The sequence below is a fragment of the Filicampus tigris genome, chromosome 20 (genome assembly GCF_054856515.1).
Source record: "Filicampus tigris isolate MCC_2025a chromosome 20, RoL_Ftig_1.0, whole genome shotgun sequence".
NCBI lineage: Eukaryota > Metazoa > Chordata > Actinopteri > Syngnathiformes > Syngnathidae > Filicampus > Filicampus tigris.
In genome coordinates, this window is record NC_141236.1 from 7,943,193 (window position 1) to 7,960,707 (window position 17,515).

A 17,515-nucleotide genomic window follows, 5' to 3' on the forward strand; every position below is an offset into this window, starting at 1 on the left:
AACAACAAAAGGTCTTGTGAAAGCTTAGCGGGGCAGGCAAACGAGCTGCGATAACTGAAGAAATAAAACAAAGAGCTTTGTGTGCTGCCTCACTCTTCCATCAAGCCAGGACGTTCAAAATGGAACATCGCCCCCTTTTTGGCGCCATTTCCAGAACCCCTCCACCACACTTTTCCCTTTCGGCCATCGAACCGACAATAAAGTAGACGGGTGATTACGGTCAGGGATCCATCAGTCTCTCCGACCATCAACCAAGCCATAAAAAAAAAAAAAAGGGGGGGGGGGCGTGGGGGAGTCCACTTTCAATTTGCTAAAATGCATCGCCGCTAAGAAGAAGCCATTAGCAGTCCCTTGTGACAGGTTAGCTCATAGCAGGGAGTGACCAAAGAACATGAGGAAAGTCACAGACGAAGAGCGGCTGAAAGCCGTGGGAGTGAAATGTAATTTGCGCCGGGGTATTGTGAGTTACTGTGGTGGCGGGAGCCAAGATGGTGGACAGGGTGAGGCGACAGGACGGGACGGGTCATTAAGCTGAAATAAAAGGAGGCCTTTGTGCACGGCGATACACCGGACGGAAGAATCCATCGATTAATCAATTGGTAGATTCATCCGTTGTGCATCCTCGCGAGACATTGTGTGAGCAGACGTACTGACCACTCACCGTGCTGTGCCCTTTTGTCGACAATTGTATGCCAAAACATTTTGGGCGGAACAAGCCCATCAAACTACCTTCGGGAGTAACCAAAAGGGAGATGGAATAATTCCAATCATTTCAATAGCCACTTGTCCCAATACGTTTATGCATCTAAGTGTTTGTTATACAACTGAATCTTGTATAAGGATGACCAAATGAAAAGTGAGCAGGGATCAGCATCCACATTCCGTCTGTCCAAGGCACACTTTTCCTTGGGTCATGAAAGCTGATGATTCTCATTCCTCCCAATGAGCGTGTCTACATCTGTCAGCTTTGAGCGGGGAAAACAATGTAATGTTAACAACAAAACTATATCAAAGTTGGTATTTGATATGAGTGTAATGACGATTATTTAGTTTCTCGCACGCATGCACTCATGAACATTCATTTGGATTCAGAGAAGTGATTGAGAATCAACCTTAATGATTAATATCGAGCCGTATCGTGATACTGGCCGTGCAAAAATATTTTCTTATGTGCTGTTCATCATCGCAAAACCCCGCAACCGTCGTGAACCGAAAACGCCACTTTATTCGAACATTTAACAGGGATAAATGTTTTTGGAAATGTAAACAATGTGAAAACCACAGAGCTGTCTGGAAGTGAAGTAGCAAATATGAAGCTGAGTAAGGAAATTGAGAGCTACTCATTATATATACGGGGTCCTCATTTTCGGAATTCCGAATTCGTACGCAAGACTGAATGCGTCTTAGTCTAACATTAATCTACTACGAAAGTCTGATATAAAGTCGTAATTATTACGGTAATTATTTCAAACCAATTGTAGGCCGACATAAAACAATCAAATGAAAAACCAGGAAGTACTTCCTTTGAAACGATACCGAATCTTACAGCTTCACACGCCGCAAACGTTTGTGTTGCAAAGTACTCAGGCAGAGCTAAGGCTAATCCAGCCCTGCCAAGACAACTCAACTTAAAAACCTTCCGATTCGCACCATCGCTGTGGGAGCACCAAAGCTTTTTTTTTTTTTTTTTTTTCCTCCCTCGCCTGCTGTGGGCGCGTAGTTGAGCTTTAAAGCTTCTCCACTGATCAAACAGCCTATTTAATGGCGTGGAAACCTTTCATAACGTGGACAGGACGACTGTCTCTAGTGAGCTCGTACACAACACGTACAAATCTCTGGAAAAAGGATGGAAAGGAATTCTTTTAATGCGGGTCTTACAAACGAGTGCACAGCAACACCCCCGCATCCCGAAGGATGCATGTTGGATCGCTCTCATGACTCGCTGCGACCGCCACCCGCAGGGACAGTTCATAGGTCACGGCCGGCGAGATACGCACGGTTGACATTGATGGATAGTGATCTCGATCTTGACTCTCGCCGTATTTTTTAAAGACAGCGATTGCCGATTTTCTTGATTAATCCATGGAGAAAATGGAGTTGAACGGCCAAATCCCTAATCAGGCAGAAAACGGGTCACAATCCAAGACAAATGATGCTATAGTATACATACCTTTTGGCTACATGATCAAGGTTAAGGTATTCCGTTTATTGTTATTTCCTAACTTAATTAGCTAGTCCCTGAATGATCATGTTAACCACGTCTGGATTTCCATCAAATTATTTCTGGATCAATTTACCCATTGAAATACAAATTATGGCCACCGTTGCTTCTCCCTTACGCCTTGTGACATCATTTCAACTGAGACTTTAGTCGGTAGCGAAGAAGACTTCTCATACCACCCCAAACAAGAAAAAAAAAAAATCATTCATTTAAGCCAAGACATACTATGTGGAAAGTTTTGTTCCGTGTGATGTCATGGCGTGTTGGTCTGCAACAAAACGGATGGATGGATGTTCCAGTAATGACGGGCCTGTGGGTACGTCATTTATGTCATTCCTCAAATGCAAGCACCTTCCGCGCTAACGTATGCTGACAGCCGCCCGTTTTCATGTCTCGGGGAATCGGCCAAATGTTGGCCCTGGGACAGATTCATCTAGTGACGCACTCCAGAGCTGAGCAGCGTGAAAATGTGAAAAATGTATTTTTCAAAAGAGCAGTTATACAAGCAATGTATTCCTCATCTTTTGGTCATGAATAATCTAATCACAGCCTCGCGCCAATTTATTACAGTCATTCTTCACACGGCAACGCCGGACAGCCGCCAAGGCGCTGGGATGCCTTCAGGGCGGTGACTTCACGCATGAGATAGATTGGGTCTTGAGTGTAACACGGTGTGGGCAAAAGTATTGGGACACATTCCACCAATTTGGGTGCATGGTTAAGATTAAGGTTCACTCTTAAGATATTAGTTTAGGAATTTAGGTTAGGGTTTGGCGGTGAAGTTCAGGTTAGGGGTTAGGGTTATAAGTAAGGTTAAGGGTGAGGGTTTAGGTTTTACGGTTCAGGGTAGGGTCAGGCTTTGGGATTATAGTTTAGTTCTAGGTGTAGGTTTAGAGGTTAGCTTTTACAGAAAAGGGAAGGAAAGAGAAAATTGGAAGCATCAAGCTGTCCAAAATGTCTTTCAAAAGATGAAGATTTAAGAACTCGGCTGTTGAGGACAACCCTTGATTGATCAATTAGTTGATTAGACTTCTTTAATCCACACTGTATATTACACCAGGAGCTGGCAGAGAAGATAAAACGGGAGCGCAACCAAAGTGACACCTCTCGCCAGGTGCACGTCACCCAGGAAACCGACTTGATTGCCTGTGGGTGTTTGCCTGCCAATCACAGTGATCCCGATAAGTAAATCATCTTCTTCAGACGTCGCCAATCTGTCGCAGAGGAGCTCTTCACTTACTCTCCTTGTCATTCTTTTCAATAAGATGCTTCGGATGAAAAATTGTCGAGGCGGTTTAAAAAAAAAAGATTTTTACTATCTTGGCGGTGCGGCACGCGGAACGAGCGCTTTGCATTCTCCAGTCAATGTGTCCTCAGGTTTTTTGACCCGGGCGCGCGTGACGGTGGCGAGACTTTGAAGGGAATAAAGTTGCGGAAACAGGGAGGAAATTGGAACATTTTAGTCACAGATGGGATTTTTTTTTTTTTTAATTTGCAGTTAGGTAAGGAACTGCAATAATACAGCCCGATAAGGCCCATTACAAGGCTCTTTCCACCACAGTTGAATTCAGCACAAGAACAAAGACGCAAGATATGTTCCGCCTCTGTTTAGGGGAGGTTTGTTTGCCTACATACAGTACCTTCGAGAGAAAAACGTTGAACATACACCACTTACAAAAAGTTAGGGATTTTGAGTTTTGGGATGAACCCCAAAACGTGTGTTAACCTTTACAGATGAACTTAACTTGACCTTCTCCAACATTTTGAAAGTCCACAAGTTGAAGTTTTTGGCTCTTTTAGGACAACTTGCTGATTTCTAACAGGGAGTTGAAAGGCAAATTCACAACAGGTGTTTGATCTATGAAAACTTCCGAGGACGTCCACTTTTTTTTTTTTCAGTTTTTTTTACCTTCTCTGACTCTCCCTTCATATCTGTTTTGTAACCCGCTGCTGACATTCGGTTTACTTCCTGTTTACACTATCATGACACATCTCGCAACGTGACACTTCAAGAAAAAAAAAAAGGAATTGTGTCCCTTGAACCATACACTGTAAATCCCTCCTAAAATTACATTAACAGGGCAAATGAGGAACATAGTTATTTTGCAAATAAAGTTTCGGAGTAAGCGACAGAGAAATAAAAAAAACAAAACATCATTCCCGCTGAGTATGCATAGCCGGCAGGCAAACTAAGAGAGGCGGAAAGGGGGCAAGAGGGCCGTGTTTGATGAGGTGGAAGCGCTCTACCTGCCGCGCACACTTCCTGCACGTCAACTCCATCAGTCTCAACACATGCACATGCACACACACCTCATTACGGAATCACACAAAACCAAATAGGCGAGACTTCATCTTCCAAGCTTGAGCGAAGCGGTTGCGTAATGACGCATGACACTGCCAAATCCAAAGGCTGCAGAATTTCATCAAGCAGCAGATGCTCGGTGGGGATTGGGATCAATTATGATTGTGTTCTTTGTGCAACCGCTAACAAGAAGGTTACGTGGAGTTAGTTGGTTGGTTGTTTCTCCGCGTTAAGTCTGCGGCATAATAACTATAGCTATACGCTACAAAGTTATATCAACCACATGTATTGGTTGCACTAGATATTATGTTTTAAAATCACCTGTTCCTGCTTGGAAAATGACCTGACTAAGTAAGAGATATGTAAACTGTATGCAGATTCTCAGTTATCCAACTCATTGTAATCAGCCAAGGTTGAATCAAGGCCAATTCCAATTAGGAGAACTGCTGGTTTGAAAGAGTTGTAAAAGAAGTCATCGATGTCAAACTAGAAAAGCCTTTTACTAAAAAGAAAAGGAGGTTTTAGGCATCGCCTATTATGTTCTTATAATAATGTTGTGACATCTCCCATGAGGCTTAGCGGTTAGTGTTCAGGGTTTAGTGTCGGGATTACGGCTAGTGTTAACAGAAAAGGGCAATTCCAAAGGGTCAAGGTTTGGGTTTAGGGATCTAAAAGTTGTGGGAAATGTAATGAATTCTCCACATTCAATTAATCTACTGAAACATTTGTACAAACGGGACAAAAACATTTCGCGTTATAAGAAATGGAAAAAAAGTGCTGATTAAGACATTACACACTACACTTAAACGCACTTCCTCCTTGTTGGCGTGTTCTTGGTATTCCGTTCCCTACACGCTCACCCACTCACTCTGACTCATCCGCATCAATTTTCAAACTAGATGAAGGCCATTGTGCCCAACCTGCCTGTCAAGCGGGTGATGGTGGGCACTTAAAGCAGCTAGCGGCCACTAGAAAGTGGCAGGTACATAACTAGAGTAATTACCCCGCAGTCTTGCAGCGCACTCATTAACTCAAGGCGGCACAACGCTGGCAGAATGCTGGTAGCAGCAGTCGACGCAAACGAAATCAACATGCCGGCCACAAACGTTTGTCGGAAATGGTACAAAATGTCCACATGTGAAGCATTCATTGTGTTCCAATGAAAACATATTGCAAATTAAACTCAATTTGACGGAATCGATTTGTTCCTCATAAAATTCTGGAGTAAATGGTACTAATGTATACAGACTGTTTGTCTCCATACTTTTGGCCTTACATACAGGAAGTCTCCACTTTAAAGCACATCCGCATCCTTCCAGCTTCACTATATTACATAATGTAACATGTTGGTCTTTAGTGATGCTACACAGCCCCTACTGCTGAGGAATGTGCCCCATTATTAAAAAAAAAAAATTATGAAAAAAATGTCACAAAGGCAGGGATCTGCTTCGTGTCCTGAATGCATAAAATGGAATACTGGGACACAGAAGGCTGTTTTGGCAGCAGTGGAAACAGTTCAAGGAGTGAGTGGGCATATGCTTCGTCCATGCTGCACCACCAGTGGGTCACAGTCAACAGCTTGCGGGCTGCACTGTCAATTATTTACTTAGAGACCCCTTTGTGGACTCTCCCCTGAGGCGCGCCGGCCTGGCTCTCCCGGGGCAGGACTTGGAGCTAAAAAAAAAAAAAAAGGATTCTTTGCCAGTCATTGTAGTATATTTTGTTGTTGATTTGGACACAACATGTTGCGCTGTACTTTTAGACCATTCGGATGTATGATTATGTGGCTCTTGGGAAACAAACACAGGACAACAAAGCTCCAGTTGAGCACACTGTCAACCTGTGTGGCCCTTTCAGTTCCATGCAGCAGTCAAGTAGAGTGAATACCCAACGGATCACTTGGTGGCTGCCGAGGGTTCGGTACAATCCAAACAATTTGCTGAAAATGTCCATGCCTGTTCCTTCTGTCTGACTCTTTCAGATCTATTTTTGCACCAAACATGCTGGTCATGTGGGTGTACTTTACGGTATGTGCATCTGCGCCATCGTGGTCGCGAGCTAATGTATTAGAAAGAGAACGGAGAAGGACAAACACAGTCTACAACTTCAGCAAAGGCAAACATGGTCCACGCATGTAAGGAAGACCAACAGTCGACACTATAGGAATGAACAGTCTACGGCTGTAGGGAAAAAAACAACATGGTTGAGAATCGTGGGAAAGGCAATCTCGGTCTACCAAATGTAGGAAAGACCAACACAGTCTACAATTGTCAAACTCAAAGAAATAAAAATTGTCTGGCCTTCTGTGTGATCATAACAGACCGAGCTGATGTTTTTTCATTAAAACCAATCATACGCTTCAAAGCACTAACGTGCGCCGCAAAAGTGAAAATTAGTTCAAATTAAACAAACTTCCTCAAATGTTCACATTTGAACCCTGCTTGTGTATTTTTACCTCTATAAGACAACGCAACCGCCACAGAGCCGTAACAAAGTCATTAAATAATTATGCCATATGAGGACCGTTCATCACGGCAGAGTCATTTTATTGCCGTCATCACCGTCGCTTGTTCCTGATAGATTCACTTTATTTTTTTCATTTGTCAGTGTGCGCAACAATACACCAAAAATGATCAAATTCAGAGTTAATTGGGTCTTTAAATCTGCGTACCAATGTTGAAAGGGATTCACTTAGCCCGCCCGTGTGGTGATTGCGAGGATTTATGCGCGCAGTCACCGGTTAGCAATTAGCCATCATGAGCTGCTGCGTGATGAAGACAGCCTGCTGTTTTGGACATCCTCGAGCCATCTGCCCCCGTGGCTGGGTCGCCGAGCAGACTCGGAGAAGGTGAGCCAATGGAGGACTGCGAGTTTAAACAAACCTTGGGATCATTTGCTGCTGAGAGGGGGACCAATCCATGATCCTTGACGGCGCGTTCATGGCAGAAAACGACCCAAAGAGAATTTTGCGTCTGATCAGCTTTTGACGCTTGTGTGCTGAGGAAGATGATCATCAGGCCAAAAGAGAGAATGAGGGACTGGGTGAGAATCCAAGCGACAGACAGAAGATGTTCAGACAGCCTGAACGAACGACGGACAAGACCGACCGACCGACCGAGAAACTGACTGAGAAACGGACAGTCAGTTTATCACACGGCGCTTTTATTGGGCGCTCGGGTGTACCAAGCGAAGTGGCCTGCGAGTGTTTTAAAAAGTTCTTTAAAAAGTAGTCTAAAGAAAAAGAAAGGATTAAAGATCTCCCAGCATCAATGACTCCTTTCAAAGACATTTGGAGGAAAGAAAGTGTGTCCAAGCACACAGAGAAATTACACATTTGCTACTCGGACAGGGCGGTGTGCTCGGACAGGGTGCTTAAAAAGCTGGCCTGTCTCTTAATGTCTCTCCGCCGGAAGGGGCACTAGAACACACACGGGCGCTAACACACACACACGATGTTCGCTGAAAATGATCACGGTGCCGGCGCGCGATGTGTTCACTCTCGCCTCACCTCCGTGATTAATGGGCAGCTGGTGTGACTGTGGCGGCAATTTAAAAAAATAAAATAAAAAAAAATCCTGAAGAGCTGAGGCATCATTTCATCCATCCACCACAAGCGCTTTTCCCTTTCAAAAAAGATGGATGATAACAAGGTGGCACTGAACACAAGGGAGATATTGATCGGGCCCAATTAAAGTGCAGCTAATTGGTTGAGCAAATGTGGCGAAAGTTGGCCGCTGTCAATGCACTTATCTAGCCGCGAGTGAGCATCACCTCTGAAGTGACGATCATTAGCATCGCACCTTTAGCGCGGCCTTTATTTAAATGACTCGCACTTTTCAATCAATGCGATGAGTCACTTGAAGGTGGTTTTTGCTGCCAATGAAAAGCAAAGCGCTTTCTCTGAGAGTCATCCAGGAAACAAGTGCAGGAAAATATGTTTTGATGTGCTTCCTATCTCTGTTGACTGCAGATGTGCCATCATTAATCGGGCAGGAAGTTTGGATGTTGATGTAACAGAATCGACTCACGTCGCCTGTGTGTTCACTGGAGCGGCGAAAAAAAAAAAAAAAAAGGGAAGAAAAAAGCGATAATAACTCAGGTCGCTTCATCACGATGAGAATCCATTTAATTATCTCATCATCTCCAATTACAGCAGACGACGGAGAGGAAAAGGAGAGAGGGGAGGCGGATCACCACCGTGCGCCACAGAACCTTGGCCGCCCTCGTTACCTCTTGTTCTCGTCTACCGGCGGTTTCCGTGGTAACAAACCCGGTGGCTCGCGTACGGCCAACGTCGCGGTGGACGAGCCATTCGCTGCCGTTGCAGGTGGGATTTGTGAAACTCCTTCATATATGAAATGCTCAGAGACCACAACGACTCGCCTGTGAATGCAGCCAAATTGGGTCAACTGACTGAGCGCAGACAAGGTTCTACATAGGTTAAGACTCTACTGGTCCCAGGTTAGCAAACAAGTCTCATAAATGAAAAGAGTGGGACATCTGAGTATAGACAATGTCCTAGGTTCATATAAATGTCAACTGAACGTAGCCAAAGTCCCCCGTAAATTAAGATTCTACTCAGTACAGAGAAGGAGAGTCTGCTGAAGGCCGGGACCTTGTCTACCTTCAGAGAAACATTAATGAGAACTAATTGAAAGTCCAATGGGCAAAATCAAAGGCAAGTCTATCGAGAGTAGACAAGCTCACAGGTTAGCGAGTGAGTCAACTGAATGTCACAGATTAGGGCAAATCTTACAAAAAGACCAGTTGGAAAGGCAGTCTAACAAATCCACGCAAGGTCCCAGACTAAAGTGAGTTTGTTAGAATGTACACAAAGTCGCAGGTTAGAATGTACTTAACAAAATTGAGATCCTAAGTTTAAGGGGGTCTAACAAATATAGACTACCAATGTTAGCGAGAGAGTCTACCAAGAGTGGTTGGGTGTTGAGTGGGACCCTGGACAGATTCGACGGTATTCCAGCAAATAGTTTACTCAATCAAGTTCAGCCAGTTGGCTATAGGGCACATTTAGGAAAAAAAAAATGCAAGAAAAAATTCAAGCCACTGCATATTTTTTTTAAGCCTGTCCCGGACACTTCCTGCTTATTGGATCATCTCCAAGGTCTTCCTATGTCAACCTTTGCTGTCTTTAACAAAATGTCACATTGGATTTCATCGCCGTGAGTTAAGACGCCGATAATCCCCGCAGCCGGAGCTCACGTTCAAATTCAGTTTATTTTTCTAAAATAGACGAGTGGAGTAGTTTGCAGAACTTTCTGACCTTTAGTTGGGCCGCACCGCATTTGCCCTTTCGTGAACTCGGCATCGATTTCGAGGGCTGTTTGTGTATTGTCTGAGTTAGGTTTAATAAGGCTCACAATGTATTTACATTGTTTGTGCATTTCAGAGCACCGAGACAAATCAATCGCCGTGCTGCAAATTGTTCATGAGGGCTTAATGCATCTTATGTGTTTGGAAAAGCAATATCCCTCCTTCTCTTCCTTTGGAATACAAGCTGAGCTATTCAGGAAGTTCAAAGACAAAGTAACAGTCTGTTGGAGACATTCCGATTGGGGGGGGGGGGGAGTGTGGGTGGTGTAACAGGTGCACCATTGTAATCCCCAAGACATTTTTCTCACGAGATAGTGATCTGCATCCATCATGCTGCTCTCCATTTCATGTTGTTTGGCGGGCCAGAGAGCGTCAGAGCCAACTAGCGTTCACCTTCGATTTCTCGCCAGGCGTTAATGGCAAAGGGGAGGAATTCATCGGCGTCATCGACCGAAGGAGAAAACCAAAGCCAAGCCGGTCAATCACGCTAACCTTTTCCCCGCCGCTTCTGTTCATTGGCCCGTCACTGCCACGGAGAGAGAGGCCGCCGATTCTTTTATGGAAATCAATAATCCATGGAATCTTTTCATGTATAATCGGCACAGACACCGGTTGCTCAGTCTGAAACGTTGAGGTCGTTGGAGTTCAATAGCCATTGAGGATGATGTAAAACAAACCCAAATGATAATTGGGCGTGTTTTATTTCGGGTTAGGTCCGTAAAACTTGTATTGGTCAGCTGCCCATAATGTTAGCTGCTTAATCCATCAACTTAGTGGGATGTACTTAAAAAAAAGAACTACAATTAGTAGGAACGCAACATAGGGAAAAATAGGGATTTGGGGCTTTTGGAAGAAACTTCAAAATCAACCTAAAAACCTAAATATATCATCATATGACACTAATCTACACGAGGCACCATCGCCCCAGACCGCTTTAATGATTTGGCGCTAATCCCATCGTCCTTGCACTTGTGACTGCCCCCCCACCCCCGCCGCCCCGTTTAACGACAGCTACCGAGGCATACCAAGAATAGCTGCATTACATCGTGCAGTCATAATATCATCTTTCGCCACACACACATACACTTAAACACACGCCAAGAGGCAGCTGCAGTGGGACGCAACTCGCTCTGTTACTGTATGTCACCGGTTGCTAAAACGGGTTTTAGCTTCAAGTGCAACCATACAATGACATAATGAGAAAACAACGTCAGAGCTGAAAAGAGCCCATCAAAAGCTTTAACGTGAGATGTCGGTCGATGGGGTTTGTTTGTCGACCTTGTTTCAAGCAAAAAAAAAAAACAAAAAAAAAAACTCTTTGGTGAGCAGCGAACGTCGCACAGTGACAAGCCCGTGTCGCGCTCGCTGGCACCGCGGCTCTTCTCATTCCACTGATGCCTCACACCTCTTAGCGCTCCCTGCCAAGAGGTCACGGAAAGGGCACGGCCATTTATACAACAATGAGGACCGAAGGAGTTCGAAAAAAAAAAAAATCAGACAGATTATCAGTATCTGAGTGGCTTGCATTAGTCATCGACCAAACAGCGATTTTTGGTATGCCGTAACAACCCTCTCAGGGAAGGATTTGTCGGGGCCATTTTTGGCTGGGCTGCTGCGAACAGATGCGAATATCAACCCCCACCCTCCTGTCAGACCTTTCCCCGTATGACAAATTTTGGTATGTCGTTATCAAGAAGGAGGTGCACCAGGGAGATAAACTATGGTAATACTCTCTTGTTTTCACATCGACTGTCTTAAGCTGCCTAATCATTGTTGCTCCAACAACAACATCCTAATTAGTCCCTTATCTCTCACCGCACACCTCAATGCAACATTTGAAGATTACACCTTGAAAGTAACTCTGGGTGTGTTTTGCTTTTTCTTTGGATTTATTAGGACACCGAGGAGCAGCTTCTACAAGGGTCCGTTAAGAGAAGAACAAATGTTATAAGTGTAACTATTATGGCTTTGGTTACAAAACTTAACACTGGGCATGTTTGGCCATTAAGAGTGGTTGACTGATTTTTATTTATGACAGAATATTAATTGTCATAAATGTGATTTATGCGTCTGTCAGGTGTTTTTCATTAACGGAAAAGTATCAACAGAGACAACGATTTTATTTATGATGGGATTTTGAGCCTCAAATGAACCAAATGTGAGGTTTTCCTGCATCCCGCACCAGTTTGTTTTGCTTCGGGATCACTTTGTGTCAGTGATGATGATAGCGCTTACCACACCGTGTCCACACTCACAGCTATATGTTGCGTTTGTGGGCTACACCCAGCTGAGGGCCTGCTGGTCTTTACCCGGATCCTGTTACAAGGTTGTGCACACACAGGCTGAGCCGCATTTAGCAGCAGTCTACTGTGGCGAGCTGCAAGCTGACAGTGCCGGGAAGCCCTACGTGGCCATTTAGCTTCGACAGTTCACTTTGGAAATAGTAAATCCCCATCCTGAGATGGGGGAGGGGAGGGAATAAATGTGTTCCGGTTTTTCTATACTGTACAGAGTTGAATCATAATGAGGTCACATAGGGAACATGGTAAGTAAGGGATAAGAAGTTTAACTGCCATAAACAAACACAGTGCAGCTCAGCCTCTGGCTAGCAGAAGTCTGTCAACCCCGTTGTTGCACTTGTTGGTATCATTTGCTCCCTTAAAAGAGGACAATCTGTGTTACACTTTCCAACCAGCCATTTTCTAGACTGTTTATCCTGGAGATGACAATATTTATTTATTTTTTTTCTTTATTGTATATATACATTAAGCACCAAAAAGTGGTACCGTAGTGCCTTGAGATACGAGTGACCCGAATTAGAAGGTTTCAGGATACAAGCTGTCATTTGGATGATTTTTTTTTTTTTTTTTTTTTATAAAATGATGATGCAAGCACTGTATGGTGGCAGCAAAATCAACTCAAATCACAACGAGGAGCAGTTTGCAAATGGTGAACAATTCTTCCAAAAATACAACTCAAACCCTTGAGTTAATTGTTTCTGATAACCATAAACTAAGCAACTAAAATCTTGCCTCAAAGATTCGAAATGAAACCCACAGCGCGTGCATCACTGCAACCACAACGGGAACATTCTGTGATGGCCACAAAAGCACTAAAATTAACCACATACAATCGGGAAAAAAAAGAAAAGACGACGCGTCCCTCCACTTGTCTGTGATTGACTCGGAGATCTGTCCTCCCGTTCAAAGCGTCGCTCTGACAAGCCACCAATCTAATCAGCGTGAATGACGGCCGGGTGGGCACATGCTAATTAGTGCTGGCAAGGACACAGTTGCTCATCTGAATGTGTGTGTGTGTGTGTGTGTGGGGGGGGGGGGTGTGGGCGTGTGTATACATACAGTAATCCCCTATAGAGGGACTAGGGTTTGGAATTTGGAAAAAAAACAATTCAATTGCAATTTTTCTCAATATTGCGACTGTGATTTAATGTGCGATTATTTTTAAAAGGCATCTTCCCTCAACAAACACAAGCAATAAATTAATTTGTATTACAATGAACAAAATGAGATTTATTATACATAAATATTTGGGTTTTATACCTTAAGATAATGATAAAAAAAAGTCAAATAAGCCATGAAAACAAAAGTCATAAATCGGATTACAACTATAATGCAAACAAAGCATGGCTTCCTCACTTCTACTTTTCATATATGTAAACATGTGGACTGCACTTCTTAAGCACTGAATTTAGACACTATATAAATAAAAAGTAAAACATAGATATATATTAAAAAATAAAGCATACCGATCAATCAAATTAAAGGAGAGAAACGAAATCATAACCGGCGAGATGCAGCCGCCTCTGATTACACGCCGCCTGCAGAGCGTGACTATGCCCAATTGGGGTGTGAAACTGTCGGCTGCCATGTTGGTTTGGGGCAATTTGGCTGCAGAAATCAACATAGAAACAGGAGAATTAAATGAAGATGGATGAACACTGTTTCTCTTGCTCGCTATCCTCTCCCTCGCACAGAGTGATGATACATTGCCACTATTGATCAGTGATATTGATTTTCTTCATCTCAAGGCAGCATTTTTAAAGTGGATTTGATTCAGCTCTGCAGGGTGGGGACATTGAAAAAAGGCAAGCAATTTTCGTGGGGTATTTCACACCCCCACCACCCCAAAAAACACTGAATTGAAAGAAAGCGGACCATTCTAAAATATGTGTGTGCTATAAAAAATAATATGTCCAATATTTGCAACATTTAAACGGTGCGTAGTTTTATTTTAGCTATTATTTGTATTTAATTTTTATTTTTTAGGACCGTTTTTGGAGTGCAAGTACAGAGCCATAATCTTACACAAAAGCAGTACAGGGCATTTAATTTAGATTAATTTAATTTAATTTAATTTACATGAAGTTTATTCATAAACATTTATCATCAAATATATCAATTCTGATTATTTTAGGATGTTTTTATAAGAGTAGGGCAGGGTGGCCAGAATACATAAATACGATCTTTTTCAACTTTACTCGACCTGATAGTGGCCTGCTAACTACAACAGTGTACATTGCCTTCCAGCCTTCCACCTTTCCTTGTCTCCTTCCTTTTTCTGCCGGCCTTACTCATCATGACCTCAGACAGCTCGTCTCCATCTTGCGGTAATGGATTTCCGAGATGTCGGCCATCTTAGCGGTCACATGCTCCATTTTGAATCCCTCGCTCAAACTGACAAAGTGTGCTTAGTTTTTCTTTTCTTTTTTTTTTTGGTCTGTTACAATCAATACGGTCCACCAGCTGGGCTCACCTTTGGCGTTTTGGTGCATTTTCCATTGCGCGCATCTTTGATGTAAGCTAAATCCAGTAAGTCGGTCTCCTGCAGGGAAAGGACACAACAGTCAGTGGTGAGTTGAATGATGCAACGATGTATCCTACCGTGTATCCTCCACCATTTTCCCCATTGAAGTCGCAAAATAAACTCATAAAAATAGGATTTTTTTTCCCCCAGCCATTTATTAAGCAATTATGCAATAGCCACAGAGCCAATTTGTATAAAAATGGAGTAAAGTGGTGGCACGTGAGCTAACAAAGGAGCCAATACATTTTGGTGCAAGTCTGGACAAAAAGGAATTCATCATCATCAATATGCTTGGCCCCAGCGAGTTTCAGTTGCCTTTAAAAACTCAGAATGTTTAACACACATTGCAGGCGGGTCCATCCCATTTTTTGAGGTGCTCAAGCATCACTATGTGAATGGAAGCACCCCCAAAAATTGTGTACGTGACCAAAAAATGCACAAACAAATAGAAGGACAACATTGCATATAGAAAATCACCTAAAGCTAAGCAGTTGTTAAATTTACCCGTTGCCCACCGTGGCAGGCTTTGTGTGTGTGATTGTGTTCATGTTTTAATATGAAATGTAAAACCCTCCCACTCCTACGCCGACCGAATGCCATATTATCAGATGTGCTCTGGTGCCCAAACCGCCAGCACCACTAAGCTTCTGATCCTTGAATCGCCCCCAATACACATCTTGTATTGGATGGTACCTAATATTGTGGCTGGTGAGTGTATATTGATTGCGCACACAGTCAGTTAAATGCACACGCGCGCGCACACACACCCACATCCCTTTATCAGCGCGGATTATCGGTGCGAGTAGGAGGCGGGACACAAGGTGGAAAATGAGGAGGCAGGGGAACGGCGCATCATCTCGCTATCGACTCTCGGCGGAAAATTACAACCCGACTTTTCCCCCCCATCCTTATCTGAAAATCCATATACAACTGCTTATTCCACCCTCAAGATGATCCCAACCCCCCTCCCAGTTTTACAGGGATTTACTGAAATTGTCCATTTTCAATAAATAACAATAACTACGATGTGGCCTCCCATTGTTTCAGCATGACGTTAAATTCAGTGCAAAACAGACTCAAACAAGGAACTTGAAAGAAGATCAAATGTTTAGCAAACTGACATCCACAAATATATATTTTTTTACTTTTAGCATCCTCATTACCGTTTTCCTCACTGACTTCATCTCTAATACTATTAGGAACGAGTTTACACGCACCCCCACCACCACCACTACAACCATCACCACTACCAAACTGTTTGGCTCGTGTAGCCTCATAGCTACAAATCAATCCCCAAAAAATTCCTTCTGAAAGACATGACAACAATGTAAGATAATTGGGATTTTGCACTCTACCAATGCAAAACACGCATGTGAGGTGCAGCTATTAATTTCGTCCAATTTGAGTCGACTCCTCACGTTCTATAATATAGTATCTGTGACCCTGAATGTGTGTGGCTTTGAAAGGCAAGGCCTGGACGGGTGAGCGTCGTTAGCTCAGGTTAGCCAGTCTGTAGGTTGAGTGCGTGGGTGTCAGTTGCTGGTGTAGCTAGCCTAAGTGCTTGTTACATGTTCATTTTGTTGGCGTTGTCCAATAAAGCAACTTAAAGGTTTCCTGGGGGCGTACCACATGAGCAAGCCGCTTCCTGAACCCCCCGCCGTTCCACCAGGCCCCTGTGTGGCACCCCCACCTCCACCAGGCCTCTGGAGTGACTTCAAAGGGCGGCGTTTTCAGCGTAGGCACTAATCTTTGACTCAGATACTCGTTCTGTGCAAACCAGGTCGATTTAATTGACGCCCTACGCTTGTTCTTGTATTTTACGGGCAAACAGCAAACGTTTTGATTTTCTATGGAGAGCAAGTGCAAAGTTCTAGTGAAAATGTAGTCGGACTCGCCGGCGGACGCCCGTTTAAAATTAGAGGCGAACCGGCCTATAGACGGGTACTATGACCCCCCCGCCCCGCCAAAAAAGATGAATGACGGACGACGGAAGGGTACCCACGCTGCAGACGGATGAAAAATAAGGGACGCTGAATTTTTAGTAAAATGGCCAGCTCTGGTAAATCGTATCTCACGTTCATTTTCCCAAAATGAAAGAACTGGGCGGCTGCTGTGGTCTTCGCTGATGCCATCTCGTCTGAAACTTGCTCAACCATAAATTTTGGCTCAAAACACAAAGCAAAAAAAAAACCCCAAAAAAACGACAGAGCATCGGCACGTATAGTAAGTTGGTGTATTCGCAAGTCGAGAACCCACTGTGCTGACATGTTTATCTGCATTTGCTACAAAAGTTGATATCAACTGTTAACATCAAAGCAGCGCAGCCTGCGTGCAACTTATATTATTCATCGAATCGTGTCTGCCTTGTCTCTCCTCTTACCTCCTCCGCCTTTCCACAGTGTAACGGCAGACACCAAAAGAAAAAAGAAAAAAAAAAAGACAAAAACAAAAAACCATAAGCCGAAACACATTAGCATACGTGGCACGTCTGGGAAGCGAGCAGCGGCACCAGCGGGGGAGAAACTAGAAAAATTAATGAGCGTGCTTAACCTGCAACGGCCGCGGGCAGTATCGTCTGTGTGTGGATGGCCCTGATGTATCTGCGACATGCTGCCTTTTTTAATGGAAAACATTTATTTTTGTTCATTCCCGCAGCAAGAACAGCATTGACTTGAACCTTTGCAAGATTCATCATGGATGTATAAATATTTGTATCGTATACACAAGTCTTAGCCCAGACTTGTTGTTTTAGCAATGCTAAAATGACCATACAGGTGTATCTTAATAAATGTTAATATTGGGGAAAGTCAAATTTATTTTAGTAGAGTGAACACCCA

At 43.6% G+C, this 17,515-nt stretch overlaps 1 protein-coding gene across 1 annotated transcript in view; it reads right to left on the reverse strand.

The window, feature by feature from the left end:
* plcb1l (phospholipase C beta 1-like) overlaps positions 1-17,515 on the reverse strand; it is a 67,060-nt gene that overhangs the window by 30,911 nt on the left and 18,634 nt on the right. The window contains exon 3 of the mRNA XM_086019165.1: positions 14,628-14,696. Coding sequence (XP_085875291.1) covers positions 14,628-14,696 — 69 coding nt within the window. The remainder of the gene's footprint in view (positions 1-14,627; positions 14,697-17,515) is intronic.